The sequence below is a fragment of the Equus caballus genome, chromosome 25 (genome assembly GCF_041296265.1).
Source record: "Equus caballus isolate H_3958 breed thoroughbred chromosome 25, TB-T2T, whole genome shotgun sequence".
In the NCBI taxonomy this organism is placed as follows: domain Eukaryota; kingdom Metazoa; phylum Chordata; class Mammalia; order Perissodactyla; family Equidae; genus Equus; species Equus caballus.
Window position 1 is genome coordinate 34,994,948 of NC_091708.1, and position 18,101 is coordinate 35,013,048.

General features: G+C 38.8%; 1 protein-coding gene and 1 pseudogene across 1 annotated transcript; both read left to right on the forward strand.

The window, feature by feature from the left end:
• Positions 1-1,333: 1,333 nt before the first annotated feature.
• OR1N2 (olfactory receptor family 1 subfamily N member 2) lies at positions 1,334-2,287 on the forward strand. Its single transcript, NM_001391728.1, is given in 1 exon segment — positions 1,334-2,287. A coding segment is annotated over 1 exon segment (954 nt).
• On the forward strand, positions 17,002-17,925 carry OR1AK5P (olfactory receptor family 1 subfamily AK member 5, pseudogene; annotated as a pseudogene).

Sequence of the window (18,101 nt, forward strand, 5' to 3'; positions counted from 1 at the left end):
TATTTTCAAGCCCAGAGAGCAAGAGCCTGATTCGTTTCAACTTTCCTTTCTCTGATGAAGAGTAAATATCAGAGAGATACAGGAGAAGTGCGGGGGTGAAGGCACAGGCTTTGCAGTAAGATACATCTGCATTTGAATGTCATTTACCAGCTATCTGATCTTGAGCATGTCAAATATCTCTGAGACTCTATTTCTTTTTTTTTTTCTTGTCGAGGAAGATTAGCCCTGAGCTAACTGCTGCCAATCCTCCTCTTTTTGATGAGGAAGCCTGGCCTTAAGTTAACATCCATGCCCATCTTCCTCTACTTTATATGTTGGACACCTACCACAGCATGGCTTGCCAAGCGGTGCCATGTCCGCACCCGGGATCCAAACCAGCGAAGCCCTGACTGCCGAAGCGGAAGATGTTCATTTAACTGCTGCGCCACTGGGCCAGCCCCCTCTGAGACTCTATTTCACCATTTGAAAAATTATGGAGGATAATAATACCTACTTCATACTATTGTGAAGAATAAAACACTATCATGAAGGTGCCTGGCACTTATAAACGTTCTACAAATAGGTACTGATCATGTTGATGTCCAAGAGACCAGGAGGACTGAAATCCCAGTTCCCAGAGTGAATACAGGTGGAAGGAGCAAGAGGAGAGTGGACAGGGACAAAAAAAGAGGGTGATGGAGGGGCAGGGGTGGCCTCCTGTCCTGTTTGCAGAGGGGAAATTCTAACAGCAGATGGGGAGAATAGGACCTCGCAGACATTGACTGCCCTCAGTCAACACATCTTATGCCCCCCAGTTAGGGATGAGTACAGGTGCTGGAGCTGAATGGGTGAGGTCAGGTTCTAGGATTGGGGAGGCAAGAAGAGAGGAAGCTATCTTGTTCATCAATATCATTTTCAGGCTCCATGCAGAAGGCTATCGTGTGTGTGTGTGTATTGTGTAGGGGCAGCGAGGGAGATCATCTATCTGCTTTTCCATTGGGAAGCATCAACGTCTTTTCCAATCTTGCCTTCAAGGATATGCTCAATTCTCACCTCATCCAACAGCCTACATTGACTTCTCTGGTCATACTGTTCTCTTTTCTCTGGACCCTATTACAGCATAGAAAGTACAATTTGCATTTGAATGTATATTATCTTGACTCTTTTCTAAATGTCCCATGGGTCTTGTCTTGTATCCTCAATGAGATCCAGAGATTCTCATTGGCAGGGTCCATTTATTCTCCTTTTTTCCCAGCATATTTCTAGCTACACAGAGACATCTGTGAATTGATTAAATAATTTAATACTGACTCTTTAAAGGATTTTATCTGCACGGATAACAAGAACCACAGGGATGGGGAAACCAAGCAGAGTGAACCAAACTGCTATTTCAGACTTCCTCCTTCTAGGACTCTCTGAAAGGCCAGAGGAACAGCCACTCCTATTTGGCATCTTCCTGGGCATGTACCTGGTCACCATGATGGGGAACCTGCTCATCATCCTGGCCATCATCTCTGACCCACACCTCCATACCCCCATGTACTTTTTTCTGGCCAACCTATCGTTAACTGATGCCTGTTTCACTTCTGCCTCAATCCCCAAAATGCTGGCCAACATTCATACCCAGAGCCAGACCATCTCCTATTCTGGGTGCCTTGCACAGCTATATTTCCTCCTAATGTTTGGTGGCCTTGACAACTGCCTTCTTGCAGTGATGGCATATGACCGCTATGTGGCCATCTGCCAGCCACTCCATTACAGCACAGCTATGAGTCCCCAGATCTGCGCACTAATGTTGGGCATCTGCTGGGTGCTAACCAACTGTCCTGCCCTGGTGCACACATTGTTGCTGACCCGTGTGGCCTTCTGTGCTCACAAGGCCATCCCCCACTTCTACTGTGATCCCAGTGCTCTACTGAAGCTTGCCTGCTCAGATACCCGTGTTAATGAGCTGATGATCATCACCATGGGCCTGATGTTCCTCACGGCTCCCCTCACGCTGATCATCCTCTCCTATGTCTGCATTTCCTGGGCTGTGTTTGGCATCTCCTCTCCTGGAGGGCGGTGGAAGGCCTTCTCCACCTGCAGTTCTCACCTCACCATGGTCCTGCTCTTCTATGGGTCTCTTATGGGTGTGTATTTACTTCCTCCAACAACTCACTCTGCAGAGAGGGAAAGTAGGGCTGCCATTCTCTATATGGTGATTATTCCCATGATAAACCCATTTATCTATAGCTTGAGGAACAGAGACATGAAGAAGGCTTTGGGTAAACTATTTGGCAGTGGGAAAATCTTCTTCTTACCATGATGGTGATGCCTGGTCCTGCCTCCCGATCAGCCTCTGCTCGCCACCAATTCAATGATTCCACCACTCTCAGATTGATTTTACAGGAAGGTTCTCATGTAACTCTGAGTTATGGATGTAACAAAAAAGATATTTCCACTCCTTTAGTTGACTGTGGAATGAGGTGTTCTGCCTCAGTCTCTCTCCTGATCCCAGTGAAGCAACCATTCCTAAGAGCAGGACACCATTCCTCCTTCTTCATCTCTAAAGCCAGTATATTAGCCAGAGTGTGCTAAGGTATATGATGTATGCCAAGTAATTCTGCCCTTGAGGGCCGTGGTTTGAGGTGAAGGGATGAGAATACAAACATTTATTCATCATCTACTATGTTCCTCATTGTTCTCCACATAAGTTCTTTGAGACAGAATTGTGAAACAATGACTCAGAATGTGAAATAACTTCCTCAAACCAACTAAATACAATTACAATACTCACCCTCTTTCTACTATACCACGTTATGGAGATCACAACAAATATTGAATAATTGTAATAGGAGATAAAGAATTAAGTGAATATATATTTGTAGTATTTCCTTAATATTGTATTTCTTTTTCTTGAAAGCACTGCTCTCTGTTATTGTAATAGATAGGTGAAACAGAGCCAATATTTATGTGTGCGTACTGTTGCCAATTTTGTACTAAGTACACAATTCATTCTCTGGGTTCTTTCATAAAATATTCCCAAAAATACAGATGATAAATCAAGTGTGCTGGAAGTTTGAGGGACATAATTTGATGAAAAATAGTCCAGTGAAAACTGGTGTTTTAGGAAGTCACAAAGTTTGACGGTGGTTACCTTTTTGCAACAGGTTTACAGGTTATTATTATTGTTTTTATTTCTACATGTTTCAAAACATATAGATATTTTTAGAACCAAGAAATGAGATTTGGGGGTTCGCACAAAAAATGTTCCAATAATTAGAAAGTCACCCCAAAGAGATAAGGAAGCATCTAAACAGAGCTCTCTGAAGTCTCAAGAGCAAGTTCATCCTGGACCAAGTTTTTTTTAAAAAGATGGTATGACTTTTGGATGTATTGTACATTAGATCTTGTTTATAGAGGAAGAATATTCTAAAGGAAGAAGATCATATCTGTATGCATTCCCTTTTGGCCATCCTCCCTTCCACCCACTGTCCCTTCTCCTTGGTGATAGAGGTGGGAATAAGGAGACACCTGGAGAAAGCACACTAGACCATCCTGGCTTTGAATTAGTTTACTCAATCCTGACCACAGCAATCTACTACTGCAATTTCTAGTACCAAAGCAAAGATCAGAAGAATCAAGTTCTGTGTTTGTCAATAATATCCCTCCTTTTTTCTGAACTAATTTCTTACGTCTAAAATTCCCACCATTGGTGTCCAGTCAACCAGGTACACCATGCCCTGTGAATAGACTATCCTAGTGATCCCAGTCAAAATTCCCATTCCTGGAGCACTCAAGCAAATATGATTATATCCCTTAAAAGACATGCACTCAACTTGTGAATAAGGTTCATTCTTCCACAGGACCATTTGCACTTTCAACGATGAATTTTATAAATCAAATGAATTTCAAATGGATAGGATATTTCCAGAGATATTTCTAAGTCCAGAAAATTTTAGGTGAAGGAATATAGTACCATTATACCTCATCCATTTCTCCTTTTATCCTGTCCTCAGCCACCTCTACCCCTCATGAGACTCAGAAAATAAAGGGGATATTGTTCAGGCAGAGCAAATGAGTTGGAAAAGAAGAGTATATATACTCTATGCGGACTCCACAATTTAAAAAGTGACTGTTGTTTCACTCTTCCGGAAGGTATATGTGCTTCATTTGACATTTTGAATCTATAATCAAACTTTAATTTGTTTTCATTAGGAAAAGTATTTCTTTTGTAAATGGAAATTTAGAGACTTTACGTGGTACCTAAGTATCCCACTATATGCTGTGGGATGTAGATAGCTAATTACAACTAATAAAATTCTGAAAGTGGAAATAGTCCTTTACATAGTACAGAATCACAACATAAAGACTTTTGGAAATAACAACATCCAAAATTTATGTTTTAAAGTACTGTTAGATGTTGTAATTGGGTTTTTAAATGACAATAATTGATGCTGTATGGAGGAGGAAAGGGACACACTCTCAAATGCTACAGGTAGTGGGAATATAGATTGACATAGATTTCCAGGAATTATGTTGATAATATATATTATGAGCACTAAAAAGATTTGTATCCTATGACTTACTCATTCACTTCCAGGAGTTTGACCAAGTAAATACTAAAATAATATTGTCGGGACCAGCCTGGTGGCACAGTGGTAAGTTCACATGCTCCACTTCGGTGGCGCAGAGTTTATTGGTTTGGATCTCTGGTGTAGACCTACAAACCACTTATCAAGCCATGCTTTGACAGGCATCCCACATATAAAGTAGAGGAAGATGGGCATGGATGTTAGTTCAGGGCCAATTTTCCTCAGCAAAAAAAAAAAGAGGAAGATTTGTGGTGGATGTTAGCTCAGGGCTAACCTTCCTCAAAAAATATGCATATTGTCAAGAATTTATGGATAATGGTACTATTCATAAGAGAAACAGAAACTACCCAAATTTTAGTCATTGGGGCTTTGTTAATTAAATTGTGTTATGTTGATATCTTGGGCTATTGTATGAGCCTTCCAATTATTTGATAATGCACTTTTAACACAGAATAATCTTAATATGAAATTCATTATTACTGAATTTATTATGAATTTATTATACATATCACTTTGCTAAAAATGTTTGAATAAATACACCAAAATATTAAGAGTGGCCATCCTGGAGACAATGGAATTATGCATGATCATTGTTTTCTTTCTTCAACATCCATTTTTAACTTGTATTTTTCACATTCTCTGCAATGAAATATTGCTTTGATAATCATAAATTTAAACATATTTTAAAATTTTTATCAACTTATTTTGGCCAATACCTATATTTTGGTTATCTGGAATTTGCTCTAGAGATAAAATCAATCTTTCTCTTCTTCAAGAGACAATTGATAGAAAATTCCATGCTGTCAACAAACAGATGCTACATGAAGTTATTATATATTCTGCTACAAGGGCGAGAGGCAGAAGACTTCTAAAGAAAATTGTTTTTAAAAAATAAAAGTAATTCTTTCTCTGTATTAGAAATCAGCTGTGATATTTTCATTTGGGGCTGATGAAGTTTTCTGTCTATCCACATGAGCACAAGGGGCCTGGTGTTATAATTATTCCAGGATTAAGTCTACATTTCCTTATCTATTGTATTAATCAAGGTTCTTCGTAAGGGAAAAGAAATGACTGGTGGTATTTTAAGCAGAAGTAAAGTTAATTCAGGGAATTGGGTGCTTACAAAGTCATTGAAAGTGTTATAGAATCACAGGCTCTAAGATGAGTTCCCCAAAATAACCTCAAAAACAATAATAGTCTTACCCACATGGAGTACTTCTATCTTGTGCAGTCAGGAAGGAGGAGAATCAGAAGATTGTGATTGGAGATATTGAATTCAAGAGCATGTCAGCGCAGCTGCAACCCAAATATCAGAAATTAACATCAAAACTACCTCTTGATTCCCACTAACATGATGACTGGACACAGAAAAGTGGGCTCCAGCTGCCAATGCCAGTGCAACTGCCTCTTGGCATCTATCTACCTACTGACTGGATACGGAAATTCTACTGCAGAAAAAATGCTTCATGAATACACGTGACAGTATAAATGGCCAAAAACAAAACAAAACAAAACAAAACAGGATGCCCTCTACCTTATTTCAATATTTCAAATTTCACTCAAGCCCATCTGTTCAATAGAACCTAATTCACATCCAGGACCTGAAACTGCAAAGGAGTCTGGGAAAAGTATCCCTTTCTTCTTTCCAGCTTTTGAAATATAGAAAAGTGCACTAGCACAAGGTCAGAATGGATGCAGAGTGCCAACTGATTATTCTCAAACATTTACTAATAAAACCATTGAAAAATCACTTTTCTCTTTCCCTAACTTGATATGTCTGATCTACAGTAACTTAATTTCATATGGTCAAGGCAGAGGAACACCAGTGCTAAGATATTTAGTTCAGTCTGGATCTTTCAGGACATATGGATTGATGCTGAAGATCATAAAATGCCAAGAGCACTCAAGGAACATATGAGAAAGGAATTCCAAGAAAAAGGGTAAAGGTTTCAATGATCAAGCTAATGGCCATGCTCTAAGTGCTGATAATATGTACATGAAAAGATGCTCGATATCCATTAGTCATTAGGGAAATGCAAATTAAAACCACAAAAAGATATCACTCCACATCTACTAAGACGACTAAAATAAAAAAGACAGAAAATAACAAGTGCTGGTGAGAATGTGGAAAAATTGGAACTCTAATACATTGCTGACGGGAATGTGAAATTCTATAGGCACTCTGGACAACAGTTTTCAGTTTCTCCAAAATTAAACAGATTTGCCATCTGACACAGAAATCCTACTCTTAGGCACATATCCAAAATAACTGAAAACATATATCCACGCAAAAACTTGCACATTCATTTTCATATCAGCCCTATTTACAATATCCAAAAAGGGGAAACAACTCAAATGTCCATCAACCGATGAACGGACAAATAAAATGCAGTACATCCATAAAATAAAATACTGTTCAGCAATATAAAGGAATGAAGTACTTATTCTTGTTATGAGATGGATAGATCTGGAAAATATTAAGCAAAATTAAAGTCAGTCAAAAAGGATCTCATATTATATTATTCCATTTATATGAAATTTACAGAATAGGAAAATCCATAGAAGGAGTAGGTAGATTGGTGGTTTCCAAGGGCTGGGAGCAAAGGAGAATAAGGATTGACTGCTAATGGTACTAAGCCACTTTTTGAGTTATGAAACATTTTAAAATCAGATAGTGGTGAGGAGTGTACAAGTCTGTGAATTTACTATAATTTACTAAAATTCACTGAATATACACTGAAATTACACTGAGTTTTATGATATGTAAATTATATCAGTAAAGCTACTGTTTTAAAAACTATGAAAAACAGTGATCCCCAAGAGGGTGGAAACAAATGGATGATCTCTGATTTCCAACCCTTCTGTCTGGAGAGTATTTCCAGACTGCAGTGTTGAGAGGAAAACACAAAGAGCTCAGCAACCTCTTTTAGTTAAGGAGACGATGTGTGGAGATCAGGGAAGCCAAGACAATTATAATTCTTGGGAGAAGACTAGAAAGAAGGGAATTGTACAGAGAGAAATATCAAATATCTGCAGATGGGCTTCCTTGGGCCTTTGAGTGGGACAGGATGTGAACATGTGTGTAACTAAACTACCTGAGGCTGAAGAAAAACATCACTGGAAAGGGCTGAGTGGATCATTCACTGGAGCTCATAGAAGACTCAGGATATTTTGTGATTCCAGGAACCAGAGTAGACAGAAACCTTGGACTGTGTGTGTAAATGGGTATTCCCACAGTAGCGGAGTCAAACTATCCCCTGGTGGAAGGTTGCTCCAGAAGTTTCCTAACAAAGCTTAAGAGTAAGCCTTGGTAAGATCAAGTATATTCCAAAAAACCTGCATCTAAGAACAAAGGCCAACAATATTTAAAGGAGTAAAAATAAACTTAAAATCTAAAAATCTAAAATTTAGATATTCAATAAAAAATACTAGGCATACAAAGAAGCAGGCAAATATTAGTCATTAGCAAGGGAAAAATCAATCAGTGGAAACAGACATGGAAATTACAAAGACAAAGAAAATCAGAAGACAAGAGCATGGAAAGAGTCTTGTAAATATATTCTATATATTCAAATGGTAGAGGACAACATAAATATCCTGAGGAGAAAAATATACAATATAAAAAACACAAAATGAACTTTTGTGCTTGAAAATATATATATATACAAAATGAAAAATACACTTGATGGATTTACCAGAAAGTTAAACAACACAAAAGAAAAGATTCATGAACTTGAACATACATGGAAACTACCTATTAGTTTTCTAGGACTATCATAACAAAATACCACACACTGGGTGGCTTAAAAACATAAATTTATTCTCACATTTCTTAAGGCTGAAAGCCCAAGATCAAAGGTGTCGGCAAGGTTGATTCCCTCTGAAGTTTCTGACAGAGAATCTCTTTCATACCACTCTCCTAGTGATATTGAACCTGAAGTGAATTCGCTCACCTGTTGCACAGCAAGCCAATCTCTGACACCGGGTGTAGTGGAAGAAAGTAGGAATTTTATTATTGCACAGCACTGAGCAAGGAGAGAAGGCAGCTAACGCTGAAATCCCAAACTCCCTGAAAAGCTAAAAGGAAAGGTTTTTATTTGGGGTTTTAGGTAGGGGAAAAGGGAGCATATGGCCTTGCTGGTCAGAGCTTTCCCACCAGCCTGTGTTTGGCCTTGAGACTACTTGCAGAGAGGAGGGAGCCTGTGACCTTGCTGGTCGGCAGCTTTTCTACCAGCCTGTATCTCTTTGCAGGGAGGAGATAATGAATCCAGGTGCTTGTTCTTGGCAGTGTCTGTCTCCGTGGATGATAGTGGATTCTGGAGCCAGGAAGCCAGGGAGTAAGCAAGGAATGAGTGTTTTGATTTTAACCCCACATATGCTGGGTTTAATGTGGGGAAACTGATATCAGGGTCGGTATCACTAGGTTTTGGTGGTTTTCTGGCAATCTTCGTCATTACTTGGCTTGTAGAAGCAACACTCCAATCTCTGCCTTAATCTTCACGTGGTGTTCTCCCTGTGTGTGTGTGTGTGTGTGTGTGTGTGTCTGTGTCCAAATTGCCCCGTTTCTTCAGGACACCAGCTGCATTGGGCTAGGAGCCCGCCCTATTCCAAAACAAATGGATTTAACCAATTACATCTGCAATGACTCTATTTCCAAGTAAGATCACTTTCTGAGGTACTAGGGTTAGAACTTCACCATATGATTTTAGGGAGGGGGACACAGTTCAATCCCATTACGCTATCCAAAATGAAACACAGAAAATAGATTAAGAAGAAAACCAAGCATCATTGACTTGTGAAACAATTTGTGGCCCAGAAGGAGAGGAGAGTGTAGAAAAATTATTTGAAGTAATACTGATTAAAGAAAACCTTACAAATTTTATGAATACTATAAGCTTCAATATTTAAGAAGGTCAAAAAAATCCAAGCCAAAGCAACATAAAGGAAATCATATCAAAGTGTATCAAAATTGTTTACGAAAATGTTATAAAAACCAAAGTAAAAAAGATATGTATATATGGAGAAGCAAAGATAAAAATTCCATCAAAAACTATCCAAGAGAAAAGAAAATTGAATGTCATATTTAAAGTTATGAAAGACCAAAAAAGATCAACTTAGAATTATAAACCCAGGGAATATCTTTCAAAACTGAATTTCAACAAATGAAAGACCAGAAAATTCACAACCATCACTAAACTAGCACTAAAGAAATGTAAAAGGAAGTTCTTAAAGCATAAGGAAAAGAATAACAGGTAGAAAATTTGTTCTTCTATGCAAAGAAATGAAGAATACTAGAAACGGAAAAAATACATTTTCACATTTTTAATCTATATTAAAGATAAGTGATTGTTTAAAGCAATAATAAATATGTAGTGAGATTTGTAACACGTGTAGAAGTAAAACCTTCGTGAAAACACAAAGGGTGTAGAAAAACAATAGAAACTTCTAAGAGTTTTATAATACATATTAAGAGGTAAAATCATGACTGAAATCAGACTAGAATAGGTTAAAGACATATATTGTAAACCATAGAGCAACACAATAACCAAATAAAGGACATATACCTAATAAGCCAATAATAGAGATAAAAAGAATAATACCAACTAAATTAATCTAAAAGAAGGCAGAAAAAGAGGGCAAAGAAAACAAAAAATCTCCCCCAAAATCTATTTGAACTAAGGGAGTTTAGCAAGGTAGCAGGACGCAGAATTAATGAACAAAAAACAAAAATCAATGGTATTGCTATATCCTAGTGATGAGCAACTGAGAATTAAAAATTTTAATATACAATTTATAACAGTATAAAGGCTAAGAAATACAAGCAGATAAATTTAACAAAATATGTACATTAAAAACTATAAAACATTCATGAGTGAAATTAAAGAGGAATTAAATAAAGAGATATGCCTTGTACATCGTTTGGATGATCCACTATGATTACAGTGCCAGTTCTCCCCCAAATTGATCTACAGATTCAATGCAATCACAGTCAAAATGTCAGCAGACTACTTTTAAAAGCTAATTCTTAATTTCATATAGAAACGAAAAGGAATCAGAATAGCCAAAACGACTTAAAAATGAAAAACTGGCAGACTTACTTTACCTAATTTCAAACACTTTATAAATCCATAGCAATGAAGATAATTAATAATTGCATGAGAATAGGAATATAGATGAATGAAAAGAATGAATAATCAGTAAGTAATCAATACATATATAGTCAATAAATATTTTGCAATTGCACCAAGGCGATTCAATATACAAAAATATTATTTCAACAAATGGCACAAGCATGATTCAATATCAACATGTCTTAAATGAACATAGACTCTCATGCTGGACCACATACAAAATGTAACTTGAAATGGGTCAGATGTGGAGGAATTATAACTATAAAATTATTAGAATAAAACTTTGGACAAAATCTTGATAAACGTGGAGTAGGCAAAAATCTCTTAAACAAGACTCTAAAGTCATGAACTTGTAGTTTATTTATAAAATTTATTCATTTATTTATTTTAAAGATTGGCACCTGAGCTAACATCTGTTGCCAATCTTCTTTTTCTTTTGTTTTTCCTTCTTCTTCTCCCCAAAGCCCCCTAGTACATAGTTGTATATTTTAGTTGTGAGTGCCTCTGGTTGTGCTATGTGGGATGCCACCTCACCATGGCCTGACAAACAGTGACCTGTCCACACCCAGGATCCGAACCAGTGAAACCCTGGGCCGCCAAAGCGGAGCACGTGAACTTAACCACTCAGTTAAGGGGCCGGCCCAAAGAAAAATTTATAATTTGAACTTCACGAAAATAAAATATGTCTGCTCTTCAAAAGAGACTTTTAGTAAAATAAAAAAGCAAGCCTCAGATCGGCAGAAAATATTTGCAAAAAAAATTTCTAATAAAGACTTGAATCCAGAATATATACAGAAGACAAGCAATCCAAATATTTAAAAAGTATATGCAGGGGCTGGCCCCGTGGCCGAGTGGTTAAGTTCGCGCGCTCCCCTGCAGGCGGCCCAGTGTTTCGTCGGTTCGAATCCTGGGCGCGGACATGGCGCTGCTCGTCAGACCACGCTGAGGCAGCGTCCCACATGCCACAACTAGAGGAACCCACAACGAAGAATACACAACTATGTACCGGGGGGCTTTGGGGAGAAAAAGGAAAAAATAAAATCTTAAAAAAAAAAATAAATAAATAAAAAGTATATGCAAAACATTTAAACATATTTCAGCAAAGAAGATATATAGCAAATCAGCATGTGTAAAGACACTCAACCTCATTAGTCATTAGATAAATGGAAATAAAAACCACAGTGAGATACCACAACAAAGCTGCTATAATGGCTAAAATTCAAATGACTGACAATACCTACTGGTAGTGAGGATGTAAGGAATTGTAACTCCCATGCATTGTTGATAGTAATGCATAATGTAGAGCCATTTTGGAAAACAGCTGGGCAATTTCTCATAAAATTAAACGTACAATTGTCTTAGTCTTTCCAGTCAAAGGTATTTACCCGAGAGAAATAAAAACTTCATCATACAAAGATTTGCACACATAGCTATACATTTATACATATATATGTGGCAAAGGTGATACCGCAAAGCAGTGAGGAAAGGATGGCCTTTTCAACAAATGGTGCTGGGGTAATTGAATATCTATAAGGAAGAAAGATGAATTATAACTCACACCATAAACAAAAATTACTTCCAGAAGGATTATAGATCTAAACATAAAAGGTAAAAAACAAAAGCTTTTTGGAAATAACATAGGAGAATATCTTTATATATTTGTTAAAACAAAACACAAAAAGTACTAATCATAAAGGAACAAATAGACAAATTGGACTACATTAAATTTACTGTCTGTTGTTCATGAAAATACGTCATTTAGATAGTGAAAACACAACTCATAGAGTAGAAGATTCTATCATCTATCTATTTTCCACAAAGAAATCACATCCACAGTATACAAAAGATTCTTCAAATCAAAAGAAAAAAGGGAGAAAATGCAATAGAAAAATAAGCAAAAGATTTGAATAGCTACTTCACAAAAGAAGATATCCAAATGAATAATAAACAAAGGTGTTCAAATTCAGAAGTTAATATCAAAGAAATGCAAATTAAAATCACCATAAGATACTATTACACATCTAACAGCATGCCTAAAATTTAAAAGACTAACAATCTGAGTCTTGCTGAGGATGTGGAGCAACTAAAATCCTCTTATGCTACAAATGGGGGTTTATATTAGTATAAAACCTCTGGAGTCCCATTGGGTAGGATCTGTTGACGTCTTCCCCATGACCCAGCATTTCCAAAGAAGTGCACACATGCGCTTATCAAAAGATATTTACAAGGGGGCCAGCCCGGTGGTGCAATGGTTAAGTTTGCATTTCCACTTCGGCGGCCCGGGGTTCGCTAGTTGGGATCCCAGGTGTGGACATGGCACTGCTTGGCAAGCCACGCTGTGGCAGGCCTCCCACATATAAAGTAGAGGAAGATGGGCCTGGATGTTAGCTCAGGGCTAATCTTCCTCAAAAAAAAAGATATTTACAAGAATATCCACAGCAGCTCTATTCATAATACTGTAAAACAGGAAAAAAACCTAAATGCCCATTTACTTTATAATGGATTAAAAATTGTGGAATGGGGTCGGCATAGCAGTTAAGTTCACGTGCTCCACTTCGACAGCCCGGGGTTCGCTGGTTCAGATCCCAGGTGCGGACCAATGCACTGCTTATAAAGCCATACTGTGGCAGGTGTCCCACATGTAAAATAGAAGAAGATGGGCATGGATGTTAGCTCAGGGCTAATCATCCTCAAAAAAAAAAAAAAATTCTGGTGTATTTATAGAATGGAACTCTAAACAGAAAGAGAATAGATAAACCAAATACACAGTGAACACTGATGAATCTCACAAACAAAATGGTAAGCAAATATATCAGATAAAACTGATAAATTGGTCTAAATTAAATTTAAGAACTTCTGTTCCACAAAAGACACCCTAGTTGCACTTGGTGAGGATAATAATACAGAGAAGAGTTAGAATATTGGCCAAGATACTTTGGGCTAAGACAATGTCAAGTTCAGATGAAGAAATAGTTGCCTCATCTCTGCTGTCTCCATCTGAACCTGTTACCCAAGTTCCTCTTTGTGAGTCACAGATGGAAGTGAATAGAGGAACAGTAGCGAGCCCAGAGCAGCGCCTCCCAAATTGATGGACAAGGGAACATCGTCTGAGAGTCTGCAAGTAGAACAGGAATCCCACTTGAAAACAGCACTGCTCCTCCTCTCTTTAGGGATTCAGACAATTAGTCTCTGTTCCCACTAGTGAGAACACTGGGGCCTCCAAACCTGGTAAATATTCCCAGCGTGAGGCCCCTGAGGCCGCCTCAGTTTCATTTCTTTTGACTCCAGAAATCCACTCCACAGTTGCCTACAACACTAGAATTCATTTCCGTTCCATAAGGGAAAGAGGCCAAGTCTCCACACGGAGCTGTAATGTGAATTTGCTGTCGTCCAAGGGGAAAGTGTTAAGGCTGCAGAACCCCACTGCTCCATAACATCTGAGACAGGTTAAGATCTGGTGCCTAAAAGCTGAATCAGGTAGGCCCGGGTTAAAGTCTGGGCTTGACTACTTACCAGCTGTCTCATTTGGGATAAATTACTTCATCTCTTCATACCTCAGTCTCTTATCTGAAAAATAGAGAGTTCATCTTATAAGACAGTGAAAATACAGTGAGATAAGACAAGTAAAGCACTTTTAGCACAGTGCCTGGCAGGATGTCAACGGTCAATACTTGTTAACTCTTCTCACTATTGTTGTTACCATCATTGAGATGTTTGTAATTTATCCATAGGTAATAGATGACAGAGGAAGGAGGGACACAAAGTCTGCCTTATCTGAGAGTCGGCCCTCTTGAGCACTAAGTCATTCCACCATTTGTTATGGGGGGAAAAAAGACTCAAGAGAATGAAATTACACTGGAAAATCAGGCGGCAGCTACTCTGTCTTTCTGGAACGCCACACCTCTTGGCTGCTCTTTTCTCCAAGTTTGTTCCACTTCCAGTTCTCTCCGCAGATATATCTTAGATTCCGTTCCTCTTAACAAAGGTTTACACAGGGCTCTGGTGCCCAGGATGCTGCCTCTTTTCCTAACTTTACAGGAACTTCAATTTCTACATGAACTTATATCTTCAGAACCCAAAACAAACTGGCTAAATTCTCTATATCACTAACTCCAAGTAGTGAAAACACAGCTCAATTGACTCAGTTTGATTCAGCTGACTCCCTGATTAAATAACCTGTGGCCAGAGAGCCCAGGCTATACTTTATGCAACTCTTGCTCACAATTCTCTAGCCACACTGGTCTTCCCGCACCAGCCAGGCCCTTTATGACCTTGGAACCTTCACGTATGCTGGAAAGTTTATATCCTTACTCTTCTTTCTTTTACTCTGGATATAGCTAATTACTACTGCAGGTCCCAAATTATGTTTAACCTTCCCCAAGAAGTTTTCCCGGAACTCTAATCTAAAGTAGGCCGTCCAATGAAATTCTCTCAGTCACACTACCATACCTCTCTTTTTCAATACTAATCAGAGTTTTTGACTATATATTTACTTGCTTGACTGTTTATTGTCGGTCTCCCCCATTAAGCACAGGAACTATGCCTATTTTGATTAAGCTTAAATATCCAGTGCCCACAGGTATTCCCGGCATAAGGTAGGTAATCAATCAGTATTTGAATAGATGAAAAATTATAAACATGGCTCCTATACCCACTGCGGAGGCTTCTAGAGGATGGGTCTACTCCACATGGTTACATTTCCAAAGTAGTTGATAATATATCTATAGTACACATGAGAAAATAAAGGTTTGCTTGCCTTCGGAGGTGGAATTGTGTGATGGACCAACTTCCAGGTTTAGTAGAAGACAGATCTTGGTTTGAATATTGACTTGTCTTCTTATTGGCTGTGTGATCTTAGGCTGGTCAGTTTGCCTCTCTGAGCTCCCTGTTTTCTTACTTGAAAATGTAAGGAAATATACTTAACATATACGTTGTATGGATTAAACGATAGACGTCATTGGCACAGAGTAAACACATTATAAATGATTTTTGTGTCTACAACCCTGTAAATGGTCCTGGAGCTTTTGCCTTTTCCTTTCTCTCCTTTTCTGAGAATAACTCAGAGTTATCCATATCTATGACACCCTCCTTTTAGTCTTCTTCTGCATCCAAAACGTTCCAGGGATTCTGCCATTTGAAAAATATTGTAGAGATCATTTCTCTGATTCTTTTCTTTACGTCATTTTTAATTGGGCCCTATTGATGAAGGAAATCATCTTAATTCTTTTCTGTTTACTTCAGAGAGTTTTACTATTTGTACCTCTAAGGGTGCAGCTGGAGGAGTGAAGGGCCTTTTGCTATAGAGCCCAGATCCACCACTTGTGGTTCCCTGGGCAATTCACTCAACTCTCTAACACAGCCCCAACCCACCCACTTCACCCTATCTCCCTGCCCTAGTCCCATATGTGTTTCCTTACTGGCCTCTCTGTTTGCACTCTGGCTGCTACAATCCTTCTGTCCATAGTACTAGAATGATCTTTCCATACCACAGATCATGGCCATCCGCTGCTTAATCACCCACCTGTGCCCACAGGTGTCTGAATTGTACTGAAAATCTGCGCTTCAGATTCTCAGGCTGTATACACCTGTTCCTACCCCCCTGCTTTGCTCACTGCACTTGAGCCACACTTGCCTTCTTTCTGTTTCTTCAAATACATATGCTCATCCCATGTTTGCACTTACTATTCCTTGCACATGAAACGCTCTTCTAGTCATTCTTTACTTGGCTGGCTCTTCTTCTCCAATCCTCAATAATGAGTTTTTTTTGACCACTCAATGTAAAGTAATACGCTAGTCGTTGCTATATTTTGTTTTAATTTTAGGACTTATTTTCTTGTTTATGTAAATGTTTATTTATTACATGACTCCTCTGAATAGAATATTATCTACATGACAGCAGGAACACTGTTGTATTTGTTACCATTGTTTCTCTGGTACCTAGAGCAGCAGCTAGGACATAGTAAATACTCATTGAATGTAGAATGAATAAATGAGTTAGATCTGGGTGCCTCATCAGAAGTAGATTAGTAAAGAGGTTAAGATCACAGACTCTGAAGTCAGAATTGCTAGATTTAAACCTTACCTCTGTCTCTTTCTAGGAGACTCAGTTCTTTCATCAATAAAATGGGCATAATAACTATTTCATAAAGCTTTTTCAGGTTTCAGTGAGATAATGCACAGCTATTAATATTCTGATTCCATATTATTTTATGTCTTTGTGTCCATCTAGACAATATTAGGGCAAGAATAATTTTTGAAGCGTCATCTCAATTTTATTCCTTGGTTACACTAGCGACACAAAACCAGGAAACCACATGTCCAGTGCCTCTGAATTCCTCCTGCTGGGCCTGTCTGAGCAACAGGGAAAGCAGCCTCTCCTCTTCAGCATCTTCCTGAGTGTGTACTTGGTCACTGTGGTGGGTAATGTTGTCATCATCATGGCTATTGGCTCTGATCCACACTTCCACACCCCCATGTACTTCTTCCTGGCTAACTTTTCCCTCAACAACCTGTATTTACCATCTAGCACGGTCTCCAGGGTGTTGGTGAACATCCAGGCCCACAGGCATACTATCACCTATGCTGGATGCCTGTCTCAGATCTACTTCTTCCTGTGGTTCATTGGTCTAGATGTTTTCCTCCTGGCGGCGATGGCATATGACCGGCTTGTGGCTATCTGCCACCCCCTTCTCTATACCTTGGTCATGAGTCCCAGATGCTCTATCCTGTTGCTGGTCATGTTGCTAATCCTTCCTCATTCATACTCTCTAATCCACACCATTCTGGCTCACTTATCCTTCTGCACTGACAACATCATCCACTACTTCTTTTGTGAACCTCTCCCCATGTTAAAGCTCTCTTGCTCCAATACTTATGCCAACCGATGTGTGCTGATATACTCGGGAGGGACATTAACCATCTTGAGCCCCTTGCTAATCATCATTTCTTATGTCCGCATTGTGGCTGCCATTGTGAGGATCCCATCAGCAATTGGGAAGTGGAAGGCCTTCTCAACCTGTGGGTCCCAGCTCTCGGCAGTTTGCTTGTTCTATGTGTCTGCTATTGGGGTGTACTTCATTTCCTCCACTGCTGATTCAGCCAGCAAGGACAGGATTGCAGCAGTGATGTATGCTGTGGTGACCCCCATGCTGAACCCCTCCATCTATATCCTGAGAAACAAAGACATAAAGAGTGCCTTGGGGAGACTCCTGAGCAGAAGGGCACTACAATATCCATGAGGCCAAATACACCATTTTGGTCAGGGGAAATCAATTTATAGAGTTATCTTGATACCTACATCCAAATCCTGCATCTGCCTCTTGCTAGCTTTCCAACCTAGGACAAATTAAATAACCTCATTGAGCCACAATCTCCTCATTCATAAAAGGATGTAAAATAGTATCTATCATGTAGT